Here is a 24,827-nt window from a genome sequence, read left to right as displayed (position 1 = left end):
TATGATAAAGGCCCTTACTAAAAAAAATATATTAAAAACCAGCGACAAACTTTTAAATATAGCTCCAATCTGCAAATGATTAGTCATTAAATACAGTTTTAATCTGCAAAAAATTAGTCTTTGACCTGCCGGGTTAAAAGAAATTGTAGAAAACCAAAAAAATTATGTAAAAACAAATTTGATTTGGCTTATTGTTCACTTAAACAAGTATCGAAAATTTAAATATCATCTCGTGCGCATGCAGTAATTCATTAATTCACCAAAACAATATGGAAAGACTTAATTCCACCACGAATGAAGTTATTTGCCTGGTTTGTGCTGATAGGAAGAGTGAATACCAAAGAAAGATTGTTTAGGCTATGTATTATTAGTAATGGTGATAACAAGTGTGTTTTGTGTAAAAAAGATGTCGAACATATCTATCACTTGTTTCTTGGTTGTGAGTTTACCTGGTAGGTGTGGTGTCTGACTTTGGGAGGCTGTGGTCTATTCCATAGTCACTGAAATAACATTTTGAAAGTTGGACATGAGTTGTTAACAGGAAAGAGGAGTAGAACAAGTGGCTCATATGTTTCTTTGCAGTTATTTGGAATGTGTGGCTAGAAAGGAACGGACAGATCTTTAATAACAAAGAATCCAGAATAGAAGAGGTGTTTCACAGATCATTGACCAGTTACAGAGAATAGTGTAATTTAGATCCCTTTTGTTATTGATGGCGATGACGGAGATAACACTAGGGATTGTTTCAGGCTTTTATTCTTTGCTTGTTGTTGTTTGAGTCTCTAGTCGAGACTTTGTCACTTCACTTTATTGTGTTGAACCTTGAACTCTTTTATTAAAAAAAATGACAAACAAACCTTTAGATCGAGTTATATGAAAAACATTGTATCAATTCTCAGCAGCCACTACACCCACTAACTACTACTAGAAAGTAGAAACTATTAGCATATTTTTATTCTCTCTTAATTTTAATTTATTTTCAACAAGAACAAATTAAATAAATTTATGGATAAATAACAACTTACTGTTTATAAATTTTTAAAATTTAGATCTTCTAAAATTAAATTTTATTTGAGAGAAAAAAAAATAAAATTTTTTATTTTTAAATAATTTTTTTATATTTTTTATTTTATTTACAAAATAAATAATAAAAAATCACAATTTATCTTTTAAAATAAAATTCAAAATTTAGAGAATTGAAATCCAAACTTTGTATTGCTTTTTTTATATATAATTAATTTGAATAAAAAATAATCTAAAACAAAAACGCCCAATCTATACATATTTTCTTCTATTTTGAACCCTTTTTTTATGGGTGGGTCCCAACTTCAATTATTATAAATATCTTATTAGTCCTTGGCCCTCTGCTTGTGCATATCTTTGTCTCTGCTGCCTCCAGAACCAATGGATTCTAAGTTGCCTTTACACCACAGGAAAACACAAAAAACCATGACCTGCTACCTTGTATTTTGACCATTAAATTGATTCAAGGTCTTCTTTTTCTATGTTCTCTTTTCCCTTCTCAATATCTATCCAAGAAGAAGAAACCCGAAAATGGCTACTTCTGCATCTTGTAGTAGTACTGAGTCAGCACTCATGACAAAAACATTGCAGGGTAGTAGAAGAAGGTTCAGAGCACCAATTGGTTTAAGAGTTTCTATGCCACGTAAACTAAAGCCATTCAATAGAATCCGAGCTTCTATGGTGGACTCATCTGATTTTGTTAGTCGCATGGAAAAAACCTGGTTAATCTCCCAGGTACGTTTCAAATTCTTGTTTCCATTATGTGCTGCTGATGATGATAATATTAAATTAATAAATCTCATATATTCTTTATTTTTTGCAAGAAAAATCTAAGTTGGTATGCTTCTGATAACTTAATGATGAATTCTATTTACATGGTTCAATTAATTAACTTATCATATGAGTCAATCAATGCTTGTCTAATCTCCAAAATGTTGTTTCAAGAGGACTTATCCCTTTACAAACCTTTTGCTTCACCCATTTATTATATATCATGTTTATTTTATATTATTTGATTGATTTTGTATCATGTTTATAATGATACTATTACATATCATGGTCTTTTGAGTTTTCCTCTGCCTTTCGTTGCCTCTCAATCTTCCATCTGATTCACCCTCCGAATTGGATTCTCTGCAAACCCTTTTCTTACACGTCCAAATCACATGAGATGAGATTCTACTATCCAATATAATGAATGTGCCAATTTTATTAAATCGGACAGGTATTATTAGATGGAGGGAATAATAAAACTGCACAAGTCCCTTGGCCTAATATGCTGGTATTGTGTAATTATAAATGATGATAGTCATAGTGGTATCAATGGTTACATCAGCTATGACTTCGAAACAGCTCACCTGAAGACAAGTACAAAGGAGAAGGAATGAAGAAAACTAGCAAGGATTTTAATGTTCTAGAATATAAATTTAGTTACCTTTTTCTTACAGCTCCATGTTGGTCATTGTTCTCAAAAACTCCTGATGTTTGCAGCAACCACGGCCAATTGTTTGTTTGTCTTGCAACTCAAAGGGGCATACTGAATGCAAATGGTGTGGAGGTACTGGTTTCTTCATTATTGGTGACAAAATGCTCTGTGAAGTTCCATCGAAAAATACCAGCTGTATTATTTGCAATGGCAAGGTACCTCCATGCTCAAAACTTAATTGTTTAGATCCTTAGCACTTCAATTTAGAAGAAGACTCATCATGCCATTACTTTGTCATACTTTTTCAGGGATCCATGTGTTGTTCTAATTGTCAAGGAACCGGCTTTCGCGCAAAGTGGTTGGAAGAACCTCCAACTTCAAAGTAGCAAAGATACCATGGACAATGCTATGATGCAAAGGATTGGACTTAATGAATTATACATAGTAATCTACTCGCTGATGATTCAAAGTGCATTGAAGGGGTTTCAAAACAGGGCAACAGGCATACAACATTAAGTTGTGAGATAACAAAGTAATACATCATTAACATGTGTCTATGTTTCATGTCAAGAGGATTGTATAACTAACTTATAAGAGATGCCGCTAAGCTTCAACAACAGATTATATCTGCAGTGAAAACCATATTGTTCTGCTGCTTTTGTTTTGAATTATATAATGTCTTTTACATGTTATTGTTTCTTTTTTTTTTCTGTCTAATTCTGATTGAACTATCAGAATTTGAGTCCTATTACTAGACACAAACCTGAGCTAGCTGGCACTTACATATAGTTCTAGCGGGAGATCTTGCCATGTAACAAGATTCTGTTTCCCTGAATAAGCTTTCCAACCTGTTGCACATTGGTGGCATTCTTGCCTTGGTTGCTAATTTTACTTTGTTTTCATATTTTTCTATCCCAGAAAAAAGGATGTTTAAAAAAAAAAGAAAAAGAAAAAGAAAAAGGAAAATGAGAATAATCAATTTAACGAAAAGTGTACATGTTGCTAACATAATTGTTTTCATGTCTATAATTCCAATCCTTCACAAAGTAAGGAGTAACAACTCTGGACCAGAGTTCTATTGATACTACAACACAAGGTTGGAGTTTGACATAAATTGCGACATCTACAACCTTCATGAAAGCTGTTCAATTACTTTGAACTATTGCTGAGAAGAGCAGTTTGTTTAGATCTCCAGAATCAGCGTCATGTGTTTCATCCCCTGCATCAACACATACGTGGTTACTGAGACATTTGTTTAATGCACTCATGATTTCGGAAGTAACATGCAAAAAAATATTTAAGATCACATTATGATAAGAAAAGGTGACAACTGTTATAAATATATTAACAAGAAAATAAAACTTGTCACTAATCATCTCTTCTAAAAGCTTAAGTAGCTACAGAGGTCAGAGATACAACTAAGTGACATTGTAGGGGTGTGCAAGGCTCGGATATTTCAAAGTCCAAACTGCATCCAAATTGCAACCATCTTTTTGCGGTTTAGAAACCAAATTGCATCCACTTTTTATGAGGCAAACTGGTATGCATGCAACATCGATACAAGGGGAAAAGAGAGGCAAAAAAGTTCTGAACACATGACTTATGCAGTTCCGCAGTTGATGAGTTAAAAATAATTGCGATAAGAAGAGATAAACATAAGTGCATGAGAACTTGAATGAATGTCTTGACAATTGCTACAGTAGTAGTAGTACAGACTAGGAGAACACCAATTCCTTCGGAGAAAGCTCAAATGTTCCTTCTTGTGGCTCAGGAACAACTGTCTCGCAAACCTTGAGCCAGACGTGGTAACACATATTTAGACTTAAGATTCGATCATTTACTAAAACCCAAATCCCATTCTATATTTCTCTCCCTTTTCTGTTCTTGCACACTGGACAATAGTTGCTTTTATAAATTCCATCCCTCCTAATATTTTTGAAAAAAAAAATTACATTCAATCAAAACTTCTGTTTCAAAAACACTTTCACTGTCATCTAATAAAAATTACACATCAATGTTTAAATAGGCAGTCATAAATGTCTGGAAAATTGATAAACCAAAAAGCCCAAGAAATACCTTACCTATTTTGGATCTCACTTGCATTGTCCATTCCTCAATTATCTGCACAATCAGTTAAAACTTTGTAAAATTCATTGCAACTTGAAGCTTTAGGGACTAGAAAATCAATTTGCACTTGATTGGCTCAAGAAAAATATATTAACATGGAAAACAAAATTTACTCATTTCAACTTGAGAACATAACTCTGATCAAAATGATTTTCATTCCATTCTCTATTTTCCACCTTTCCGCTCTCCACCAACTCAATCACACGGAATCTTTGTTATGTTGGAGGCAGTGCAATATGAAAGATACCCAAGAACAACTTTGCTTGGGTAAAATACATGTAAGCAAAGCCTCATATTTCTTAAATATTGGTTGCTTGCTGGCAAATGGTGTAAACACTTGAAACACCACTTGGAAAATAGGCAACCATTGAGAATTGCAGAAGACACATACATAAATAACCATCACGCTCCACTTAGTCACCTCCAAAATGAAAAGAACTGCATTGTGAAGTGATGCTTTTTCTTCCCTTATGAAATCAAAACTATCAGGGAATGCAATGATGCATGATATTTTGAACAACTAACAGGCTAAATCTTATTGGGAAGCTACACGAACCATTATGAAATTCTCTATAATACATTAATGAGAAAACTACAAGAAATTTCATCACTACATCTGTTTAGAAAAAAAAAGCACAATTCACAAGATGACAAGAAGAATTTCATCACTTCGTCTGTTCATCGCTTTTCTTTTTCCTCTAAAAATCAAAACACACACAAAAAAGGGCAGAAAAAACAACATACACAGAGCCACAATTACCTGTTGGAAGTTAGTAAAAGCCTCATCATCTTCGCCGGTGAGGGGGATGCCCACAGATGCTTGCATGCGCTGCACTAAATTTCTGTTCTCAACCAGAGTTCTCTGAGCCTTATCAATTAAATCCTGCACAAGTGAATAAACACAATCTCACAATCTACTTCAAAAATCAAAATATCAAATATGGAACCCTTTCTATTTCTATATACTGTCAATATCAGAAATTCACTCAATTCCAATATCTTCTTATCCTTTTAAGATCATTAGGCCACAGCATCTTGACGCTGACTAATTTTACAGGCAAGGTCACAACGACAAGCGTCCTCCTATATCATATCATGATTGTCCTACAATACTAACAGCAATTCTATTCAGTAACAAAGAAAAACAAGAATTTAGGTATTTAAACATATACTAATTCAAACATCAATGAAACAAGGTATTCAAAAACTCAGCGTTTATCTTAACTTGTGAAGCTTACACGAGTTTAGATAAACTTCAATCATAAAATTGAAGTAGCAACCTAATCATCTAAACCTGTAGTGTTTACTGTTTACAAATTAAGGCAAGAGTCTGATAAGTTTGCAATCAAGTATGGCAGCATAAAAAATTGAGAAAAATTACATATCATTATAGCATTGAAATTACACAGAGTAAGTTATCTATAATACTATAGAGTATAGAGAAACCTGCTTAGCAGCCAAAAGATCTTGACACTGCCCTTTCAATGTTGATATATCTTCCTGTATCTTCTTGATTCTCGAAACCAGCTTCATAGGGTTTGCCTGCAATCCTAAAAAAATGAAATTAAAAATTGAAGCATAAATGTGAAAAGTGCGAAGTCGAAAGGAGTGAAAAAACGAACGTTGTCAGGGTAAAGGGTTTGGAACTCCTTTTCGAGGGAGTGGTGAACGAAGTTGAGATCGTGATTGGCTTTTCTGAAGAGGTTAAGAACACCATCTGTTGCTTGATGGCGTTGGATTTGTTGATGAAATTGGTGACCCATTATTCTCCTGTGCGGGTAGTGGGATCAAAATGTTCGAAAAGTTTCAAACTTCAAACTTCTAAACTTCTCAATCTCACATATACATTCCTTAGGAGCCAACTAAATTCAAATTTTTTTGGGAGTAATCTGACAAATAAACACGTGAGTATTTATACTTCGAATAGTCCTAAAAATATAAAAGTAAGAAAAATTTAGTGTATCAGTGTTCTAATAATTTTAACAATTGATCTCAATTATTAAGATTATTAAAATATTAATATTTTAAGTACATTTAAAAATCTTTAAAAAAAATATTAATAAAGTCTTTTAACACAGTAGATTTAGTGAAGTTCTCTTTTTAATGATTTTTTTAATTGGATTATTATTCATGTTTGAAAATTTTAGGGGTAAACATGGATCGAATATGATCAAAATTTTAATTCGATCTGTATTAAAATTATCGGATCAGATCTAATATCCGCAATTTTTAAATTTTGATCCGATCTGCACATTTATGGATCGGATATCGGATATATCCGTAAAACACAAAATTATTTTTAAAAGCTTATTTTTATTAAAAAATCAATAAAATTTATTTTTTCTATTCTTTTAAATATGTTTACTCTTAAAATAATATTAAATATATTTTTCTTAAATAATAAATTAAAATAATATGTTACCAAAAAAAATAAAATAATACAACATATATAATAATTATTAGTTGAAAGAAAATATAAAAAGAATATTTATTTATTTATTTATTTATTTTTGCGGATACGCGGATATACGGATATCTACACAAAATCCGCAATCCGATCATATTAATGTGCGGATCCGATCCGATCCGATAACCTTGCGGATCGGATTTATATCTGCAATTTTTGGATCGGATTCGGATAAACACTGCGAATATACAGATTGAATCTGATCCATGAACACCCCTAAAGAATTCTATGTTTTTGATGTTGTTGGAGATTAAGAGAGGAATTATAATTAACTTGATGATCAAGGAGAATGAGCTAGGTAGCATGGAGATAAGTATATGTGCAAATCATATGGACACACTATTTTTAAATTATCTCCAATAATTAGTGTAAAATATCTTATTAATTTAAATTAAGTTATTCACGTTTGTTATTTTAAAATATTTTATTAGTATTTTTTAAAAAATTAATATGTCTAAAATATAAATTTTCAGAAATTTATTTATCACTTGACTCTTTTTTTAAATAAATACTCAATTCAATTCGATACTCGTTTATTTTCTCGAAGAAGGCAATTCCTGTTAAAAGAATATATATATTTTGGTTTTTAACAAAATTATTTCGCGACAATACAATCTTTCTATTAAAAAGGTAATAAAAAATAGTATTGTGAGACTTTTATAATTTGTTTGGATTTTAAATTACCAAAAAAAATTTTTATAATAAAATCAATTACTATCACCACTATCACCGTCTTTTTTATTATTATCGTTATAATTTCTATATCTACTATTTTAATTATGTAGTTATATCTTGTTATGATTATTATCTCCTTTATCACCATCGAGAATAACACTTTTAACTTTATCATTATCTTCTCTTATTTTTTATGTGACGATTTTTTTTTAAGATTTTCGTATTGTAATTACTTTTTCTTTTGTGACATCACTTCTGATAATTATTATTTTTCACTTTAAATACTTAATTACTACTAGTAAAAGAATTTTACAAAATTAGTTCCTGTTACCTTTTTTTTAGGTATAATAAGGGCCAAAGGCCAAAATAATCATTCGTCTTCGTATTCACCTCTATAGTTTTTTTTGGCGAGATCTAGTCGCATGGGAAGAACAAAATCTGGTGACATAAGAGTTTTGCTCCTTTGAATTATTGGGCGAATTCCTTGGCATATATATGACAGCTATGCATGTCAACCTATATAAAAGAAACCTGCCTCCTCAAGAGCAATAATACCACTCGAACCCGCGGGTATCCATTCCATCCCTACCCGCTCGGAACGGAGAAATATTCGTCCCGCATCGAGGCGAGTTTTTGAGAGGGACGGAGCGGGATCGGATTTAGATAATATCCGCTTCTATCCGTCCCGCTATATATATAATATATATTATTTTAATATATAATATGTATAATATATGTAAAATAATTAGTAAATGATTAATAATATTATATCATCTTTAAATTTTTACTTTAATTTATGTTATTTATGTGATGATGGTTATATAAATTTTGAAATTTAATTTTATTTATTGGATTTTAATAATTATAGGGGCGGATAGGGACGGGGCGAGTATCCGCAGGGATAGATTAGGGTTCAGCGTTTTACTACCCGCAGATAAAAACAGGACGGATTCTATGCGGGTTGGTATACGACAGGACGAGATCAGATAGAGCAAAAATCCGCCCCTACCCGCCCCGTTGCCACCCCTACTCAAGATAAGGTACTAATGTTCAAGTAAATCCTTATTCCTGTTGAAACCAAGACACGTTAAAGATTATGTTTAAGAAAATAAACAATATTAGGAGTATAATTCAAATAAATTTTTTAATCACAATAATCAACTCTACCCACATAGGCATAAACTTTTTACCACTCTAGCATATTTTTTACTAGGAATATAATAACTCTTCACTAAAAATAAACTAAACATGCGTGCATATAATTTTCACATAAAAAAGTGTAAATTTCTAAATAAATTCTAACCACACTAAAAAAAAAAAAAAAAAAACTTCTTTTACCAACAATAATCTCAACCAAAACTAACATAACTGAACTAAACATGCATATAAATTGTATAAATTATAACTCATATTGCTAGCTTTTAATCTATCTATATATCAATTAACTTAGAACAAGGAAGAAAGCTAAGCAATGATACCTTACAATTTTGCTTAACTCTGCTTGAAGTTGTGCCAATGCCTCCTCTTCAACCAATAGCTCACGGCCTCACGCAACTAACTTCAAATTTGTAAAAACAATTATTTAAATTTTTAGGATAAATAATTTTATCACATAAACACATTAATAAATGATGTCATAACTTTTTTGGTTTTCTACATTATCCTCCAATCCGAGAAGTTAATGACTAATACATACATGGCAGATTTGAGCTCCATTTAAGAGTCTGTTTTGGCTAATAATGGGTTGCTGCATGCACAAGGTGGGATTTGAATTTATGACACTTACTTAAACAGACAAGTGAATTGACTACTCGAAAAATCCAAGTTGGTTAAATAATGGCATAGCTGAAAATGCATGAGTGCATAACCAAATGGGAACTGTATGTCACAAAGTTGATCCAAACCACAATAAATGTAGCCTTAAATAGAATCATCAACCTCCTTGACAGATTCTGTTGCATGATTGCATCTCTTTATCAAGTGAGACACTCTATTCTATGCACAAGTTGTACCACAAATAAAATAAGTCTATGGAGACAACAAGAGCAGTGGTGTTTACCAATATTATTATTGCCGTGTCTTCACTTTTTATAGTGGTGTTGTTTTTAGTTGGATCTGTTTCAGGAGGTGGTAGCCTCTTCTTCAATTTCTATGGAAATTCATGTCCAGCTGTAGAGTTTGTTGTGAGGAATGCAGTCACCTCTTCCTCTTCTTCTGATCCTTCAATTCCTGGAAAGCTTCTTCGCTTGCTTTTCCATGATTGTTTTGTAGAGGTTAGTCACTTAGTAAGTAAAATGGACTTGATTTTACTCTTTTAATTTAGAGTAAAGTGGCAAATAAATATATGACGATTTATATTTTGGATAGATTAGTTTTAAAAAAAAGTATTAATAAAAAATGTCTTAATTTAAATTAATTTATTCATGTTTGTTATCCTAACAAATTTTATTAGTATTTTTTTTATAGATTAATTTATTCGAAATATAAATTTTTAAAGATTTATTTGTTATTTTATTCTTTAATTTAATTTAAATCACTCCAAAATTCAAACTTAATTACACAAAGAATCACTTTGAGTCTAACTAATTCATTAATTTGGTTAGAGTTTAGGTCAAAGATATATACTATATATAGCTAGCTCTCCTATTAGTATTTTAATTTATTTGTTCTCTTTAATTAATTAAGAGGAATAAGTGATGAACTGCTTAAAAGTTAAAATAACTATGCCTTGTGGCAATCATATTTTACTTTTAGTACCCCTATTTGGAAGAGAAGCTTCCTAGCAATCCGTTCCTTTTTTTTTTCTTCCTTATTATTTAATGCAATGATGGAATTCCAAGTAAGTTTGCAGCTAACGACCTAATTTTCAGTAACTTCCTTGTAATTTCAAACATTTTAATTAGTTCACTATATTTTTATATAAAAAAATGTAATTAAGTCTCCAAAGCGATATTTCAACTCTACAAATTTATTTAACGTAAAAAACTTACCAACCATACTTTTCTAAATACTAAAAAATAAAAATCAATCACTAAAAGTTAAGGGATGCATATTTGGTATTCATGAGAAATTTGATTATGTTGTTATAAAAACATTTTTTTTAATTTTGTTATGACAAATTTGATTATGTACTTTGTTATAAAAATGTCTAAATAACATATACAAATATACATAAATACATATAATGATCGATTTTGTGGCCCATTTTTTTGTGTCGGATGAGTATTTTTGAAGACTAATTACAAAATTCTAAAGTACAAAGATCTAATTGGACAATTAACTCAAATTATATTAAGTTTGATGACAACTAAACCTGAATTTAATGAAAGATGATTTTACTATGACAACATAATTGCAGGGATGTGATGCATCTTTGATGCTAAGAGGGAATAATACAGAGCTTAGTGATCCTGCAAATAGATCCATTGGAGGACTTTCAGTTATAGATTTGGCAAAAAGGGACCTTGAAATGTTGTGTCCTGAAACAGTTTCTTGTGCTGACATAATTGCTCTGGCTGCTAGAGATGCTGTTGCAATTGTAAGTGCTGATTATATCTTCATTACAATATTATTATTATTGCTAATTAATGATTAATTATTTTGATAACACAGACAGGTGGACCTATGATTCCAATTCCCACAGGTAGAAGAGATGGAGTGGTTTCAGTTGTTTCCAATGTCAGACCCAATATTGTGGACACAAGTTTCACTATGGATCAGATGATTAATCTCTTCTCCACTAAAGGATTGTCCTTAATTGATCTACTTGTTCTTTCAGGTGCATTTTCAATTTCTATTTTCTCTCCTACTTCTCTTTCATATATAATTTACAACTATAGTTACTTTGGTTAGGTACAAAGAATTGAAATATTAATGCCTTGTAGAGTTGCAGATGAGAAACAACACACCACATTTATTAGAATCACTGCTTTCCAGTTGGTACCATGCATGTTTTCCATTATATATAGTAGCTTTGAATTTTCAAACCCAAGTTATTTTAGCTATAAAGTATAAACCATTGCATTATAATGAATCACCTTAGAATTTTGTCTTCTCAGTACCATTTATCACTCAATGCATTAATTATTTTGGCCCACTATTGTTTATCAATTTCTAGTGACAAATAATAGTCATGCCATGTATACAAAAAAAAAAGTTACTAAATCAGTTATCCGTATAAAATACACATTAAAAACGCTTTCGCTTTGCACTTGCAGGAGCTCACACCATTGGAGCAGCTCATTGCAGCTCCATTCGAAGTCGGTTTCAAGAAACCTCCAATGGAAAATTTACCCTGATTGACAAAACCCTTGACAGTAACTATGCCAATGATCTTATTCAACAGTGTCCAACAGGTGTAAGCCCTTCAGTGACAGTGAATAATGATCCTGAAACATCATTGGTCTTTGACAACCAATACTACAGGAACCTTATGAACAACAAAGGGTTGTTCCCATCTGATTCTGCATTGTTGATTGATGGCAGAACAAGGAAGCTAGTTGAGGATTTGGCAAATGATCAACAACTTTTCTTTGAGAGTTGGGGCCAGTCATTTTTGAAGCTCACAAGTATTGGAGTTAAAACTGGTGATGAGGGTCAGATTAGAAGATTTTGTGGAGCAACTAATTAATTAATGTATTGCATGCAATGCAACTATGGCACAACTGAAGAATTTTCTTCATGTAGAGGTTTTATTGCTTTCTTAATTATTTATTCTAGTTTGATGTATTTGTTTTGAATCTGTGCATAAGATAATTCTTATCAAATAATAGCAAATAGGATTGCTATGTCTTCCTTATTTTTACTGCAAAAATATTATATACATACTAAAAATCCAATAACAAATTCAGTGGTCTTCTTTTCTTTATTGACATCATTACTCATTACACAAAACATAACATACAGAAACAGCCTATGAAAAATATAAAAATCTTGTTTTTTTTTTCGAAATTTGACTAATTTTGTCAATTTATTCGAAAATAATTAAATCCGACGGTAATAAGCGAATTTCTAGTGATACATTCTACTCAAGAAATGGATAGTCAGTATAACCAACAACAGGATCAGGAGTGTAGAATGTCTCTCTATTATACTTGTTGAGAGGAGCATCATTAATTGCAAACCTCTTTGGCAAATCTGGATTAGCCAAGAACAGACGGCCATAAGCAACAAGATCTGCTCTATTTTGATCAATTGCATCAATCCCACCTTGTTGATCATAGCCTCCAGCAGCAATGAAAGTGCCATTGAAGACCTTTCTCATTGGCACCAAGCTGTGTGGACATTGAGTACTTATTTCAAGCACATTCTTCATTCTTGGTTCTACCATGTGACAATATAGAATGTTGTATTTGTTTAATTCATTAACAATGTAGAGTCCAAGTTTCTTTGGGTTGGAATCTCCACTATCTGCATAGTCTGCAAAAGGTGAGAGCCTAATTCCGACTCTGTTTGCACCTATCTCGTTTACAATGGCCTCGACAACTTCTAACGTGAATCGACAACGGTTCTCCAGAGATCCGCCATATTCATCTGTACGGTCATTCACTTGGTCTTTCATGAATTGCTCTAGCAAATACCCATGTGCTCCATGGATTTCAACCCCATCAAACCCTACAATTTACATCAGCATGAAAACATTGCACTTATTATTGGACTAATTTATAAGGTGAACTTTCACGTGCAGTTGTAGTTGTCTTTTCATGTTAGAAATAAGGTGAAAACTCAGATAAAGTTAATTTCATGTGAAGTTGATAGTTGAGAGCCCGTTAGATGAAATCAGTTAAATCATCTAACGGCTCTCATGTATCAACTTCACGTGCATCTGAATCTAATTAAATTTGTCAAATCATCTAACAGTTTTTAAATATCAACTTTACATGCGAGTTTTTATTGTATAGCATGTTCATGTTATGTCATAGAATTATTATATTTTATTTGTCTTTTAAAATATGTATTAATTATCAAATTAACTGACAATTTTTAATTATTATTTTTATATAAAGATATTTTTACGTGAATAATCACTTTAAATTAAATTACCTGCTTCTATAGCATTCCTTGCAGCAAGTCTGAAGTCATTAACAATATGAGGGATTTCATCGGTCCTAAGACGCCTTGGTGGTGTGTACTGAGCTTCATTACCATCATTCCGAAATTGTGGTTTGAGGGGCTTGTCTGTTGAAGAAATTGGAGCCTCTCCATTTGGTTGATAAGCTGTAATTGCCAAAATTACACAACAAAATGACGGATTGTTATGTTTATTTGTTTATTTTGTGAGCAGAGAATGATACACATTGAGAAAAACAGAGAGACAATATAGTTAAAAATAAAAAATGTTAAGCGTCCATCAACATTAACCATAAATTTATTTGTAGTTGAATTTATTTTTAATATACATTTTAAATATATTTTATACTGATAACTAATTCTGTATAATCTAATATTTTTGTTAAAAATATATGATGAGAAGAAAAGCTTAGTAAATAAATTATTTTTGTAACAGTAATGTTAAGAAAACAATATCTAAAATTATCTCATATAAAATAATGTTTATAATTTTATACATATAACATCTATAATTATATATTTATTACATAATTAGTCTAATAATAATTAATGAATATTATATAAAATAAGACAACTTTAAACTAATTTTTTTATTATCTTTTAAATATTATTATGTTTGTAACTAATTTCAATCAAATATATTTTCTTCTTTTTATGTATCTTCTTTTCTTCAACTAATTTTTATTGTGCTAATACTTTATTAAACCGTAATTAAACTTAATTACCAAAATAACTTGATCACATAATATCACCGTATCTTTTATACGAAAATAAAACCTTTAATAAGACACAGTTCTCACATCTCCTTAGGCATTTCAAACTAAATAAGTTCAGCTATCTCTAGAAGACTAGAAAGTAGATACATCATACATACATGCCCAAGTTAATTAATGTTAGTCTAAGAAGGTGGGTGAGAAAATTTTAGACAGAAAGTTAAAATGAGGAAAGTACCTGAACTTGATACCCTTCCAACATGCCAAAGCTGACAAAAGAATGTTGCACCTTTGGCATGAACAGCATCCACAATGGGTTTCCATGCCTCTACTTGCTCTTTAGTCCATATGCCCGGTGTGTGCAACATCCTTCATTTCACCATTATTATTCATTATTCATATATTTAAATATACAAATATATTTAAGTTCTCGACTAATTAAAAATATAAAAGCATTTTTCTCTTTTTAAAATGCGAGATATCTAACTTGTTCTGGAGGACCATTTTGTTCTTATATATTTTTAATAAAAACACTTAAATGTCTCGTATTTTAAAAGTTCAAAAGCAATTTTAATTTTTAATTAGTCAATAACTTATGTGTTTTCGAATTAAAAATTTAAGAATATAATTAGAAAAAAAATACCCTTGAGCGGTGTTAGAGACTCCAGTAGCTTCAGTTATCAAAAAGCCTCCCTTAGAAGCTCTCTGGGAGTAATACAATACAGCATGGGATTGTGGAACATTGTCATAAGATCTCTGTCTTGTCAACGGTGCCAAAACAACTCTGAAATTACAAAATAATATTTTAATGTTAAACCTTATTAACTTGCTAAGTAAAAAGAAAACACATGATTAATAAGAGAAGAAGATTCTTATTATGACATACCTATGGGAGAGATTGAAGTTGCCCATTTTGTAAGGAGTAAGAAGAGGACTCACTGGAGCTTCACCCATTCTAATAATAATTAATTAGTTTCTGTGATATAATAATGTTGTTTATATGTTGGGATTAAAGCAAGATATCTGCACTCCAACATTGATAAGCCATTTATTTATAGAGAGTAAAGTGAAGGGAGTGGACCAGTTCTAAAAGGATCCATACAATGTATGTAAGTTATTGCTTTCAGAACTTGGTGTACACCGCAAAATAATATTTTCTCATTAAAATAAATATATCCTTATTTACGCATTTTTCAATTATATTTATAATCAAATATTTATGATAACTAATTTATTTTTATCTATATTAATTTGAGATTATGTGGATAAAATATAATTATATTATATTTAGAAAACGTAAAAGATATTCCGAAACAATTATTATGATGGCTTTGTTGCTAGTTGCTAATAATAGAAGAGGATGATGTCGGCCATTACGCACCATCACAACCACCGCTACGACAACTAGACACCAGGTTTGACACTTAGTTTAGCAGCCATTTGAAAGGCAACGACTGTACTGAATTAGTGGGGCAATTTCAAACTGGATGGCTTTTTGCCTTGTTGGACTGAAAAAAAGTCAAAAGTCAAAACATCTTGACCAGCAGAACATATTATTTTTAATTAGTACTTTTTGATATCAATATTTTTAGATGTCAGTTTAATTATTTTAATTTAATAGTTTAATAATATTTTTAAATGTTATTGATTAATTATTAACAATAAATAATAATAAAAAAATTTAAATAATGATAATTGTTTTAAAAGACAATAAGCCTTTTAATTAAAAAAAAAAATCTTTTTTATTCTTGATCTTTACTATTATGAAACTGGTTAGTTCTCTTGTCAATATTTTTTTTGTAATAACGGAATAAATCTATATAACATATTAAACTATTGATTTATCCGTTAAGAGTCAACTAAGATTGACAAATTCTTTTTTGTTGAGAGTCTCGATGACTTTTAAAAGTAATGATCAGGATCATTTAATTAGCTTTTCTTTTAATATTTTTTTGTTACTTTTTTTAAATATGTTGGATAAATTTATTGTGTAAAATTAAAAAATATTAGTAATTTTTAATTAAATTATTTTTACTTATAAACATTAAATAAAAGATATATTAGTGATTAACATGTCACATAAATGTATAGCTTATGATAGTTATTTTATCTTATCTTATCTTATCTTATCTTATCAAAGCCGGATAAGCAAGATAAGATAAGATAACTATCATAAGTTATATAAAGGAGAGCCAGAGGCCCTTAGGTACAAACTCGTTCTTCATACTTTATACCTTTCGGATTGCGGAGTATATTTGCAGATTCCACCACTTCGGCCACTCCAAGAAGACGATCCAACAACCGTTGCAAGTCCCTGATCCTACAACCACTAACAACAATGGTTCTCGAGATCAGCATTGAACCCAGCATGATCACCGAAGTCGAGACTTACGACCTCACTTCCCGCCATTATCCTTACACCATTTATGCCGACGACCAACGCATCCTTTGCATCAACACCACCTCTTCTCAAACGCTTTCCAAGTGGCTCACCAACCTCCTCAAGTCCACTCCCAAAAATACCCGGTCATCGTGGGCGTAACCGCCGAGCACCAATTTACCAAGTACACCAAGCGCGGCGTCAAGGACCACGGCTACGACTTCATCTCCCTCTGCGTTGGTTCTCACTGCCTCCTCTACCCTCTTCTCCAACAAGCCGACTCTTACAAAGCGAAGCAAAACCCTAGGCCCCTCTGCGACTTCTTCGCCAACCCTAGGGTTATCGCGGTGGGAATGGAGATCGAAAAGGTGAAGGCAAAGCTGGAGAAGCATCACGGGATCGAGCTGAAGAAGGCGTTGGACCTTAGGGCGATGGGCGGTGGAAGGGATGAAGGAGGTAGGGGAGAAGGTGGATCTGTGGCGGTACAATCTTGACAAGTTGGCGAAGACAGTGTTGGAAAAGCACTTTCACGTGGTGATGCCGGAAGAGACGCTGGACTGGTACGATGAAAAAAGTTCGTGCTGTTAATTACAATGTGTATACAAATGAGCAGACAATGTTCATCACCATTGATACTTATCTTTGCTACCTCATTGGTTTCGAGCTGCATGGTATGATCCATGGACATGAAGCGGGTAAGAGTCAATATTCTAGTAAATCCAAAAAGAAGGTTAACAAGAAGAAGAGCTCATGAGATGCCTTTGATTTCTAAGATTAGTAATGAGATAATGCATGCATAGTTTGATTAGACTTTCGAGTAGTATATGACCGTATCCTTGTTAATGATAGTAACTTTTACCCTTTCAATTCTTATCTGAATTTGGATATAGATTTTTGTCATGTTGATCACTCCATAACTTTGAATGCAAGCAAGAAATATTGAGCTAAGAATGGGTGAATCAAGATATATAATTGTTGCATAGATCAAGCAACATGTAGAACAAGTTAGAATATGTTCCTTAATTAATTTGCTCATCACACATGATTCCATTACTTTAACAAAGAGATATGTGCCTTTCTTGATGCATCATGGATAAGTTATCCATATTCTCTGCTGCTACTACTATATATAGAGGTGAGTATGTAAATACATGTTATTAACGAAAACCAAATACTAAAATGGCAGAAATAGCAGTAAACCTTGTTGTTGACAAACTAATCCCATTACTGAAAAGTGAGGCAAAGTTGCTGAGTGGCGTGCGTGGCCAAATCGAAAGCATCAGCGACGATCTACGGCTGATGCGAGCATATCTGAGGGATGTAGATGCAAAGGCGGAGATGGAGGCAGAGCAGAAAAGAGTGGGTTGCTCAAATCAGACAAGTTTCCATCCGCATTCAAGATGTGATCGACCTTTACTTGTACAAGGTGGCCAACAATGATGATGACGACCACCACAATCCCCGCCGTGGACGGCGAAACGCCGTTGCTGGGGTTCTGTGCAAAATTTGTGATTTGCTCAAAAATTGTGTACCCCGGCATGAGATTGCATCTGAGATTAGCGAAATCAGGGAGTCAATAAACAGACTCAAGGAAGCAAGACAATTGTACGGCGACTCCAATGCTGGTGCAGAATCAAGCGGCGGTCGCAGTTCATCACCGCAACGGCATTACCTTGGACTGCGAGCCAATTTTGCAGAGGAAGAAGAGCTTGTGGGGATTGAACATGCCAAGAAAGAGCTCAACAACTGGCTCTCAGAAGGCGCTGCTGCTCGCACAGTCATCGCTGTGGTTGGCGAAGGCGGACTTGGTATTCTGCTTCCCTCTCTACTTTCTATATTATGTTTCTCTCTGTCCAATTCAAAAATATTACATCCTAATTATAAACAATTTCGCTACGTTACCAACAACAACATCTGTCAATTCTTGTTTATAATTGTATTTAATAGAAGTTTTTTTGTGAATGTGTCTAATAAAAATATTTTTTTTATGGCTGTATAATAGAAGTGTCTTTTTATTTTTTGGATGTGTCTCCTTGTACATGTGTTTAAAATATAATAATTAATTATTGTTGGTAATAAGTTGACAGATATAATATATTGGTAAACCTATACTTTTTCAATTATAAAATGAGAAAGTTTAGGGTAAAACCAGTATTTAACTATAAAAAAATTAGTAATTTTACACTATTAGATATAATCTCATACCATTAAAAATATTATTAATAATTAATTGATGGTTATAAAACACAAAACTTGTTGGCCTCATAATACTCTTCTTATGAAATTATACTTCTGTCTTAATCTAATCTTTAAAATTTAAATTGATTTATTCAATTTGATTTTTTTTAATTTGATACCTATGACTCAGATTAGTTTTTTATCCTATTTAATTTTTTATAGAATTATTAATAACATATTTGAGATAGACTAACAATTATAAATCGTGACAATTAATTTTTTTTATTTCAATTCACTTCATAAAAATTCTTTAAAGCTTTTAAGTAAAATTAGGATTAAAATTATAAATTTTTCGTAGGGAACAAATTATTGAGGTAAAAAAATTTTAATTGCAAGCCATTAGAAGGTCTAATATATAAAATAGCCATTAGTCCATCTTAATATATTGTTAATATATTGTTATTGATAAATTTATAAAATTTTGACATTTATATTTTTAATAAAAATGTGAAAAAAGTAGAAAAAAAAAACAGTTACAGAAACATAAAACTCTATATAATAATAAAAAAGAGAAAAGTCTTAATAAAGTTTGAACACTAAATAAAAATATATCCTCATTGTATATTGAAGTAAATTGTTGCCTCATTAATATAGTATTTTTATATTATGTTTTTATTAATAAAAAGGTAAAATCGTATACAATTAGATGTTATTAATTTTTTAATCAATTTATCAAATTTATGTTTATTTTTTTCATATAATATAGCATTTTTATATTAATAAATAGTAAACAATTAAGGAAATAGCTACTCTCTCATTTTGTATTTGAATATTTTAGATATGCATTATTTGGTTATATTTGTATCTGATAGATGATAATTACAAACTATTATTGTTATTTTATTGATGATTTATATTATTATCTTTAAATTAGTTTTTCTATTTTACTATTCAAGTAACATCAATAACATGCATTAAAGAGTTAAAGAAATGCTACGTATACAAAAAAATTATTTTTTAAATTAATTATTATATATTTATGTATAAATATATATGTTATGTTATTTATTTTTTATGTGTATTTTATATTATAATATATATTGTTAATTCGGTAGTTAATTTTTAGTGTATCTATAGAGTTTTTTTTGTTAATCTATTTCCATTAAATTCTTTTCTAGAAGTAATTATTTTTTAATTATGGTTCTTTAATTTTATCTTAGACGCTTTTATACATATTTAATCCTATCTTTTGGTCATGTATGATTTGAAACAGGTAAAACAACTCTGGTGAAAAATGTATACAAGCAAGAACAACAAAAGCACCGTTTTGATTGTTATGGGTGGGTGGATGTATCTCGCTCACTCAAAGGAGTGCAGTTGTTCAAGACTTTGCTGCGGAGCTTTCATGATATGAAAGGACGCAATGTGGACAAGAACCTTCATGCTTTGATTGAAGATACAAGAAAATACTTGGAAGGAAAGAAGTACTTAATAGTACTTGATGATGTTTGGGAAACAGAGCTATGGGGAGTTGTGGAATTGGCATTACCGAAAAATAATGGAATGATAATGATTACAACAAGAGATACGGGTTGCTGATTCTTGCAAAGTGTCAGCAAAAGTTCATACCTACCCACTGAAGCCTCTAGAATTCAAAAATGCCTTGAAATTCTTCCATTCGAAGGCATTTCAATCTGGTTCCAAGAATCCCTCTCAAGAGTTGATGAAACTATCCGAAGGGTTCACAAAAAAGTGCGATGGTGTGCCACTTGCAATTGTGGCTATAGCATCTCTTCTGTCAACCAAGAAAGAAAGAGTCTCAGAATGGAAGGCGGTGTACAACAGTCTTCAATCAAAGCTTGCAAGCGATTCTCATCTTAAAGGTTACTATCAGGCACTGTCAGAAAGCTATCAGGATCTTAGTTACCACCTCAAGTCATGTCTCTTGTACTTTGGCCTTTTTCCCGAACAATACGCAATCAATTGCGTAAGGCTCGTCAATTTGTGGATAGCTGAAGGGTTTGTAGACCAAAGTCAACGAGCAGTTGGAGAAGAGTACTTAGCTGAGCTCATTGCTAGGAGCTTGGTTAAGGTAGCTTATGTGAACACTTACGGCAGAGTTAGAAAGTGTAGAGTTCATGATTTGATGCATGACTTAATTGTGAAGAAATGTGAAGAGTTGAACTTCTGCCAAGTGAAGAAAGGTAACCCGTTTTGTTTTGATAAATGGAGTAGACGTTTATCAATTGGCACAAATGTTGTTTTTGCTGATCTGAGAATAAGTGCTGATAGAAACCAATGTAGCTTGTTGCGTTCTTTCCTTCTTTATGATATTATAGATGAGGAAGAAATGATAAACACTTTTGTGAACTCACTTTTCTCTAATTTCAAGCTCTTGGTGACACTGGACTTTGAAAACATACGACTTGGTCATCTTCCAGAAACAATTGGAAACTTTGTCCACTTGAAATACCTAAATTTAAGACGTACCAACATTGAGAGCATCCCCAAATCCATCGGAAAGCTCCGAAACCTGGAGACTCTTGACCTAAAATGGACCAATGTGAGTGATCTTCCGGTGGAGATTTACTCACTTACAAAGCTGTGTTATCTTAATGTGCGTACGAAAGTGTGGGAAGGTGTGAAATTAAAGAGAGGGATTGCAAATTTAACGGCCCTACAAAAATTAGCCTTGGTTGATGCAAGTGATAATGTTGGGGAACTAAAGAATTTGAAGCAATTGAGGAGTTTGAAGATCAAAAATGTTGTTGGAAAGGATGGAATGTGGTTGTGCAATGCTATAGAGAGCATGACCAACCTATGCTCATTGACGATAAGTGCCAAAAACAATGAAATTCTTGAATTGGAGTCATTAACTAGTCCTCCTCTACACCTTGAGCGTCTTTACTTATCTGCAGGTTCTTTAGAGAAAAAGGTGCCAGATTGGATTTTTAGACTCAAAAATCTAATCAGGTTGGAGTTGGGAGGGTTTAAATTCACACAAGACGAATTGTGTCTTGTAGGGTGCTACTTGCCAGAATTGATGCGACTTTATGTCAGGCAATTCGAGGGTGATGAATTAAACATCCAAAAGGAGTGGTTCCGAAAACTACGATCATTCACCCTAATGGATGTGGGTTCAACATTGAAAGCTATTAGAATAGATGCAGGATCACTACCTTGCCTCCAATATTTCTCCCTCCCACTTTGGCTTTGGCATCTGAATCCAAAAGTAGTACAAGTGCCAGGTCATGTTCGGAAACTCATGCCTAAAAAAGGACAAGTACTGAGAAACTACGCAAAGACTAAGCGTGAGAAACAGAAACTATAAGAGACCGAGATTGAAATATATTTCAGTATTGTGTTTGGTGTAATGGGAGATAAAAATTGAAACAAAAATGAAACTCTAATTTAATTTGTATAAAGTATAAAATTAGTATTAATCAATTAAAATAAAATTATTTTAGATATAAAATGTTATTAAAGTTTCAATCTCCATCTCTAAAAATTTTAGTTTTCTGTGTCCCTACTTTTTAGAAGTACTGAAATACTGAAATTTTAGAGACAGAGACAAAAATTTTAGTATCAGTCTCTAAACCAACAAACACAATATTAAGTCTCAGTCTTTCGATCTCTATCTCAATACCTCAAAACAAACGCTACCATATAGTTATATACTATATAGACTATAGAGCACCCGTCACTTGGAAACATTAATGTACATATTGTGAAAATCAATTATATTCAACATTGTTCTTTGCTTTTTGACATGGTAACTTTTATCGATTAACAAAGCTTTGCACATGTCATCTTTATCTTACAAAACCATTTTTAGTTGCTATATATTAACTATCAACTAATATTAAGCTCCACAGTTCTTAAACCAGTTAACTACCAGATAATAACTAATTATATTCAGGAACGGAACACTCGTTGCTTACCAAACGTATAATATTTAAATATTTTAGAGAATAATGACTATGATAAATATAATTGTTTATAGTTTCTCCCAAGTAGTGATGCTGATTATCTCCATGATGAGTTGCTCCCAGCCCCACACACAACAAATTAAGAATAAAGAGAGGATTGTTTTTACGCTATGTGGATCAGTAATTCGTGATTTGATAAATAATAGTAATGACTAGGTTTGATTAAATTCTTCGCCGATTAATATTTTGGGATAAGAATCTTTGACTTTAACTAATGTTTGTCCCAACTTGGGATTATTGACCCAATTATGAAAACATGCCCCTTCCTAAATTATAGATGCACAATATAATAATGCTTTGCACACTATTTTATTTTATATTTCATAACTTTTTAGTTTTTACTATTCATGATTGAGTTTCACATGATTTAGTTACTCATGTTTCTATTCATTTTACAAAACTCTCACCCCTATTTTTAGTTTTATACCATCAACGTCCTTATTCTTATATTTTTATTCGTACCAATTAAATATGTTAATAGTAAAATAAATAGCCAAATTCGTCCTTCAAAGATTATTCGTTTTTTAAATTGGTTCTTAAAAAAATTTTGTAATGAAATTTGTCCTTCAAATATTTTAAATTAATCACGTTAGTCCTTCAATAATTTTTTTTATTGACAGTGCCAAAATTTGTTAATATGACACGTTAAGTGATACTACAACACATACGTAGGAGTCTTAATTGACTATTAACATGATAAGTTTATAAAATTAGATCAAAGCAAAACTTAATTGAGGGAAGAACTTGAGGTATTGAAATCTCTAAATTTGACATTTTTTTATCTAATTTCATAAATTTATCGTATTAGCCACCAATTAGGACTACTAGGTGTGTATTGTGGTGTCAATTAACGTGTCACATTAACAAACTTTGACGCTATTATTAGCAACAAAAGTGGCGGAATGACTAAAATGACTAATTTAAAATCTTTGAAAGACGAATTTGATTAAAATAATTTTTTGAAAACTAATTTGAAGAATAAGTGATCTTTTGGGGACTAATTTGACCATTTCTCCATAAAAAAAATATCATTTTCGTTCTTGATCTTTACTCTTATGAGACTGGTTAGTCACTCTGTCAATATTTTCTCCTTGTATTAACGGAATATGTCTACATGATATGTTAAACTATTGATTTATCCGTTAAGAGTTAATTAGGATTGACATACTTTTTTATTGAGAGTCTCGTTGTCTTTTAAGAGTAATGGTCAGGATCGTTTAGTGTTTTTTTTTTTAATTTTTTGTTACTTTTTTAAATATGTTGGCTAAATTTATTGTGTAAAATTAAGAAATATTAGTAATTTGTAAATTGTTTTTACTTATAAACATAAATAAAAGATATATTAGTGATTAACATGTCACATAAGTATGTTCTTGAAAAAAATCATTGACAGAAGGACTAACTAGTTTGACAAAATTAAATATCAAGAGACAAAATGAGTATTTTATTTATTTTGTCCTTGTAGTCCTTTAAAAAAATTATCAAAAATCGAAATGGATTCATAATAATAAATTCTACTGGCTTTTTAATATTTTTTTTAGCTGTTATAATGCTTTTTTTTAAATAATTTTTAATTGATCTATTAATTAAATTCTAGTATTACATTAGAATTAGAATTAAATAAATATCATTTGTTTTTAAAACTAATTTAAAAACGAGAGATATATTATATTCCTAAATTATTTATAGATTATACTCTTTAAGAATATAAAACTTGCAATAAAATAAAACAAATTAAATAGTATGCAATTTTTTTTATCGAGTTAGCCCAACTTGCAATTTG

The 24,827-nt window shown here is 31.4% G+C and overlaps 5 protein-coding genes across 8 annotated transcripts; 3 read left to right on the top strand and 2 right to left on the bottom strand.

The window, feature by feature from the left end:
* The first annotated feature begins 1,380 nt into the window (after positions 1-1,380).
* On the top strand, positions 1,381-3,302 carry LOC130936597 (protein PHOTOSYSTEM I ASSEMBLY 2, chloroplastic-like). Of its 2 annotated transcripts, XM_057866688.1 has the most exons (4): positions 1,381-1,758; positions 2,246-2,302; positions 2,512-2,661; positions 2,755-3,302. In XM_057866688.1, the coding sequence occupies exons 1-4, from the start codon at positions 1,555-1,557 to the stop codon at positions 2,830-2,832; spliced, it is 489 nt and encodes a 162-aa protein (XP_057722671.1). In that variant the 5' UTR covers positions 1,381-1,554; the 3' UTR covers positions 2,833-3,302. The 2 variants fall into 2 exon arrangements, with proteins under 2 accessions (XP_057722671.1, XP_057722672.1); XM_057866689.1 differs by lacking the exon at positions 2,246-2,302.
* Positions 3,303-3,436: 134 nt separating this feature from the next.
* Positions 3,437-6,440, bottom strand: LOC130936598 (uncharacterized). The gene is made up of 5 exons (XM_057866691.1): positions 6,196-6,440; positions 6,020-6,115; positions 5,334-5,456; positions 4,528-4,567; positions 3,437-3,665 (listed from the first exon to the last, which is right to left on the bottom strand). Exons 1-5 carry the CDS (start codon positions 6,334-6,336, stop codon positions 3,592-3,594), a joined length of 474 nt encoding a protein of 157 aa, XP_057722674.1. The 5' UTR covers positions 6,337-6,440; the 3' UTR covers positions 3,437-3,591.
* A 3,305-nt stretch (positions 6,441-9,745) lies between these two features.
* On the top strand, positions 9,746-12,481 carry LOC130934854 (peroxidase 46-like). The gene is made up of 4 exons (XM_057864378.1): positions 9,746-9,988; positions 11,074-11,253; positions 11,328-11,493; positions 11,933-12,481. Exons 1-4 carry the CDS (start codon positions 9,746-9,748, stop codon positions 12,343-12,345), a joined length of 1,002 nt encoding a protein of 333 aa, XP_057720361.1. The 3' UTR covers positions 12,346-12,481.
* A 67-nt stretch (positions 12,482-12,548) lies between these two features.
* Positions 12,549-15,641, bottom strand: LOC130935136 (12-oxophytodienoate reductase 1-like). Its single transcript, XM_057864717.1, has 5 exons — positions 15,384-15,641; positions 15,141-15,281; positions 14,736-14,866; positions 13,758-13,931; positions 12,549-13,328 (listed from the first exon to the last, which is right to left on the bottom strand). Exons 1-5 carry the CDS (start codon positions 15,449-15,451, stop codon positions 12,739-12,741), a joined length of 1,104 nt encoding a protein of 367 aa, XP_057720700.1. The 5' UTR covers positions 15,452-15,641; the 3' UTR covers positions 12,549-12,738.
* Positions 15,642-18,201: 2,560 nt separating this feature from the next.
* Positions 18,202-22,754, top strand: LOC130935135 (disease resistance protein RPP13-like). Of its 3 annotated transcripts, XR_009067826.1 has the most exons (3): positions 18,202-18,685; positions 20,329-21,259; positions 21,448-22,754. XR_009067826.1 is itself a non-coding variant. In XM_057864716.1 (2 exons), exons 1-2 carry the CDS (start codon positions 18,202-18,204, stop codon positions 20,652-20,654), a joined length of 810 nt encoding a protein of 269 aa, XP_057720699.1. In that variant the 3' UTR covers positions 20,655-22,754. The 3 variants fall into 3 exon arrangements, 2 of the variants coding, with proteins under 2 accessions (XP_057720699.1, XP_057720698.1); XM_057864716.1 differs by having other exon boundaries at positions 20,329-22,754; XM_057864715.1 differs by having other exon boundaries at positions 18,450-18,685; positions 20,329-22,754.
* Positions 22,755-24,827: the final 2,073 nt, after the last annotated feature.

This window comes from Arachis stenosperma, chromosome 6 (assembly GCF_014773155.1).
Source record: "Arachis stenosperma cultivar V10309 chromosome 6, arast.V10309.gnm1.PFL2, whole genome shotgun sequence".
NCBI lineage: Eukaryota > Viridiplantae > Streptophyta > Magnoliopsida > Fabales > Fabaceae > Arachis > Arachis stenosperma.
This window is presented reverse-complemented; position numbering and strand designations above follow the sequence as displayed.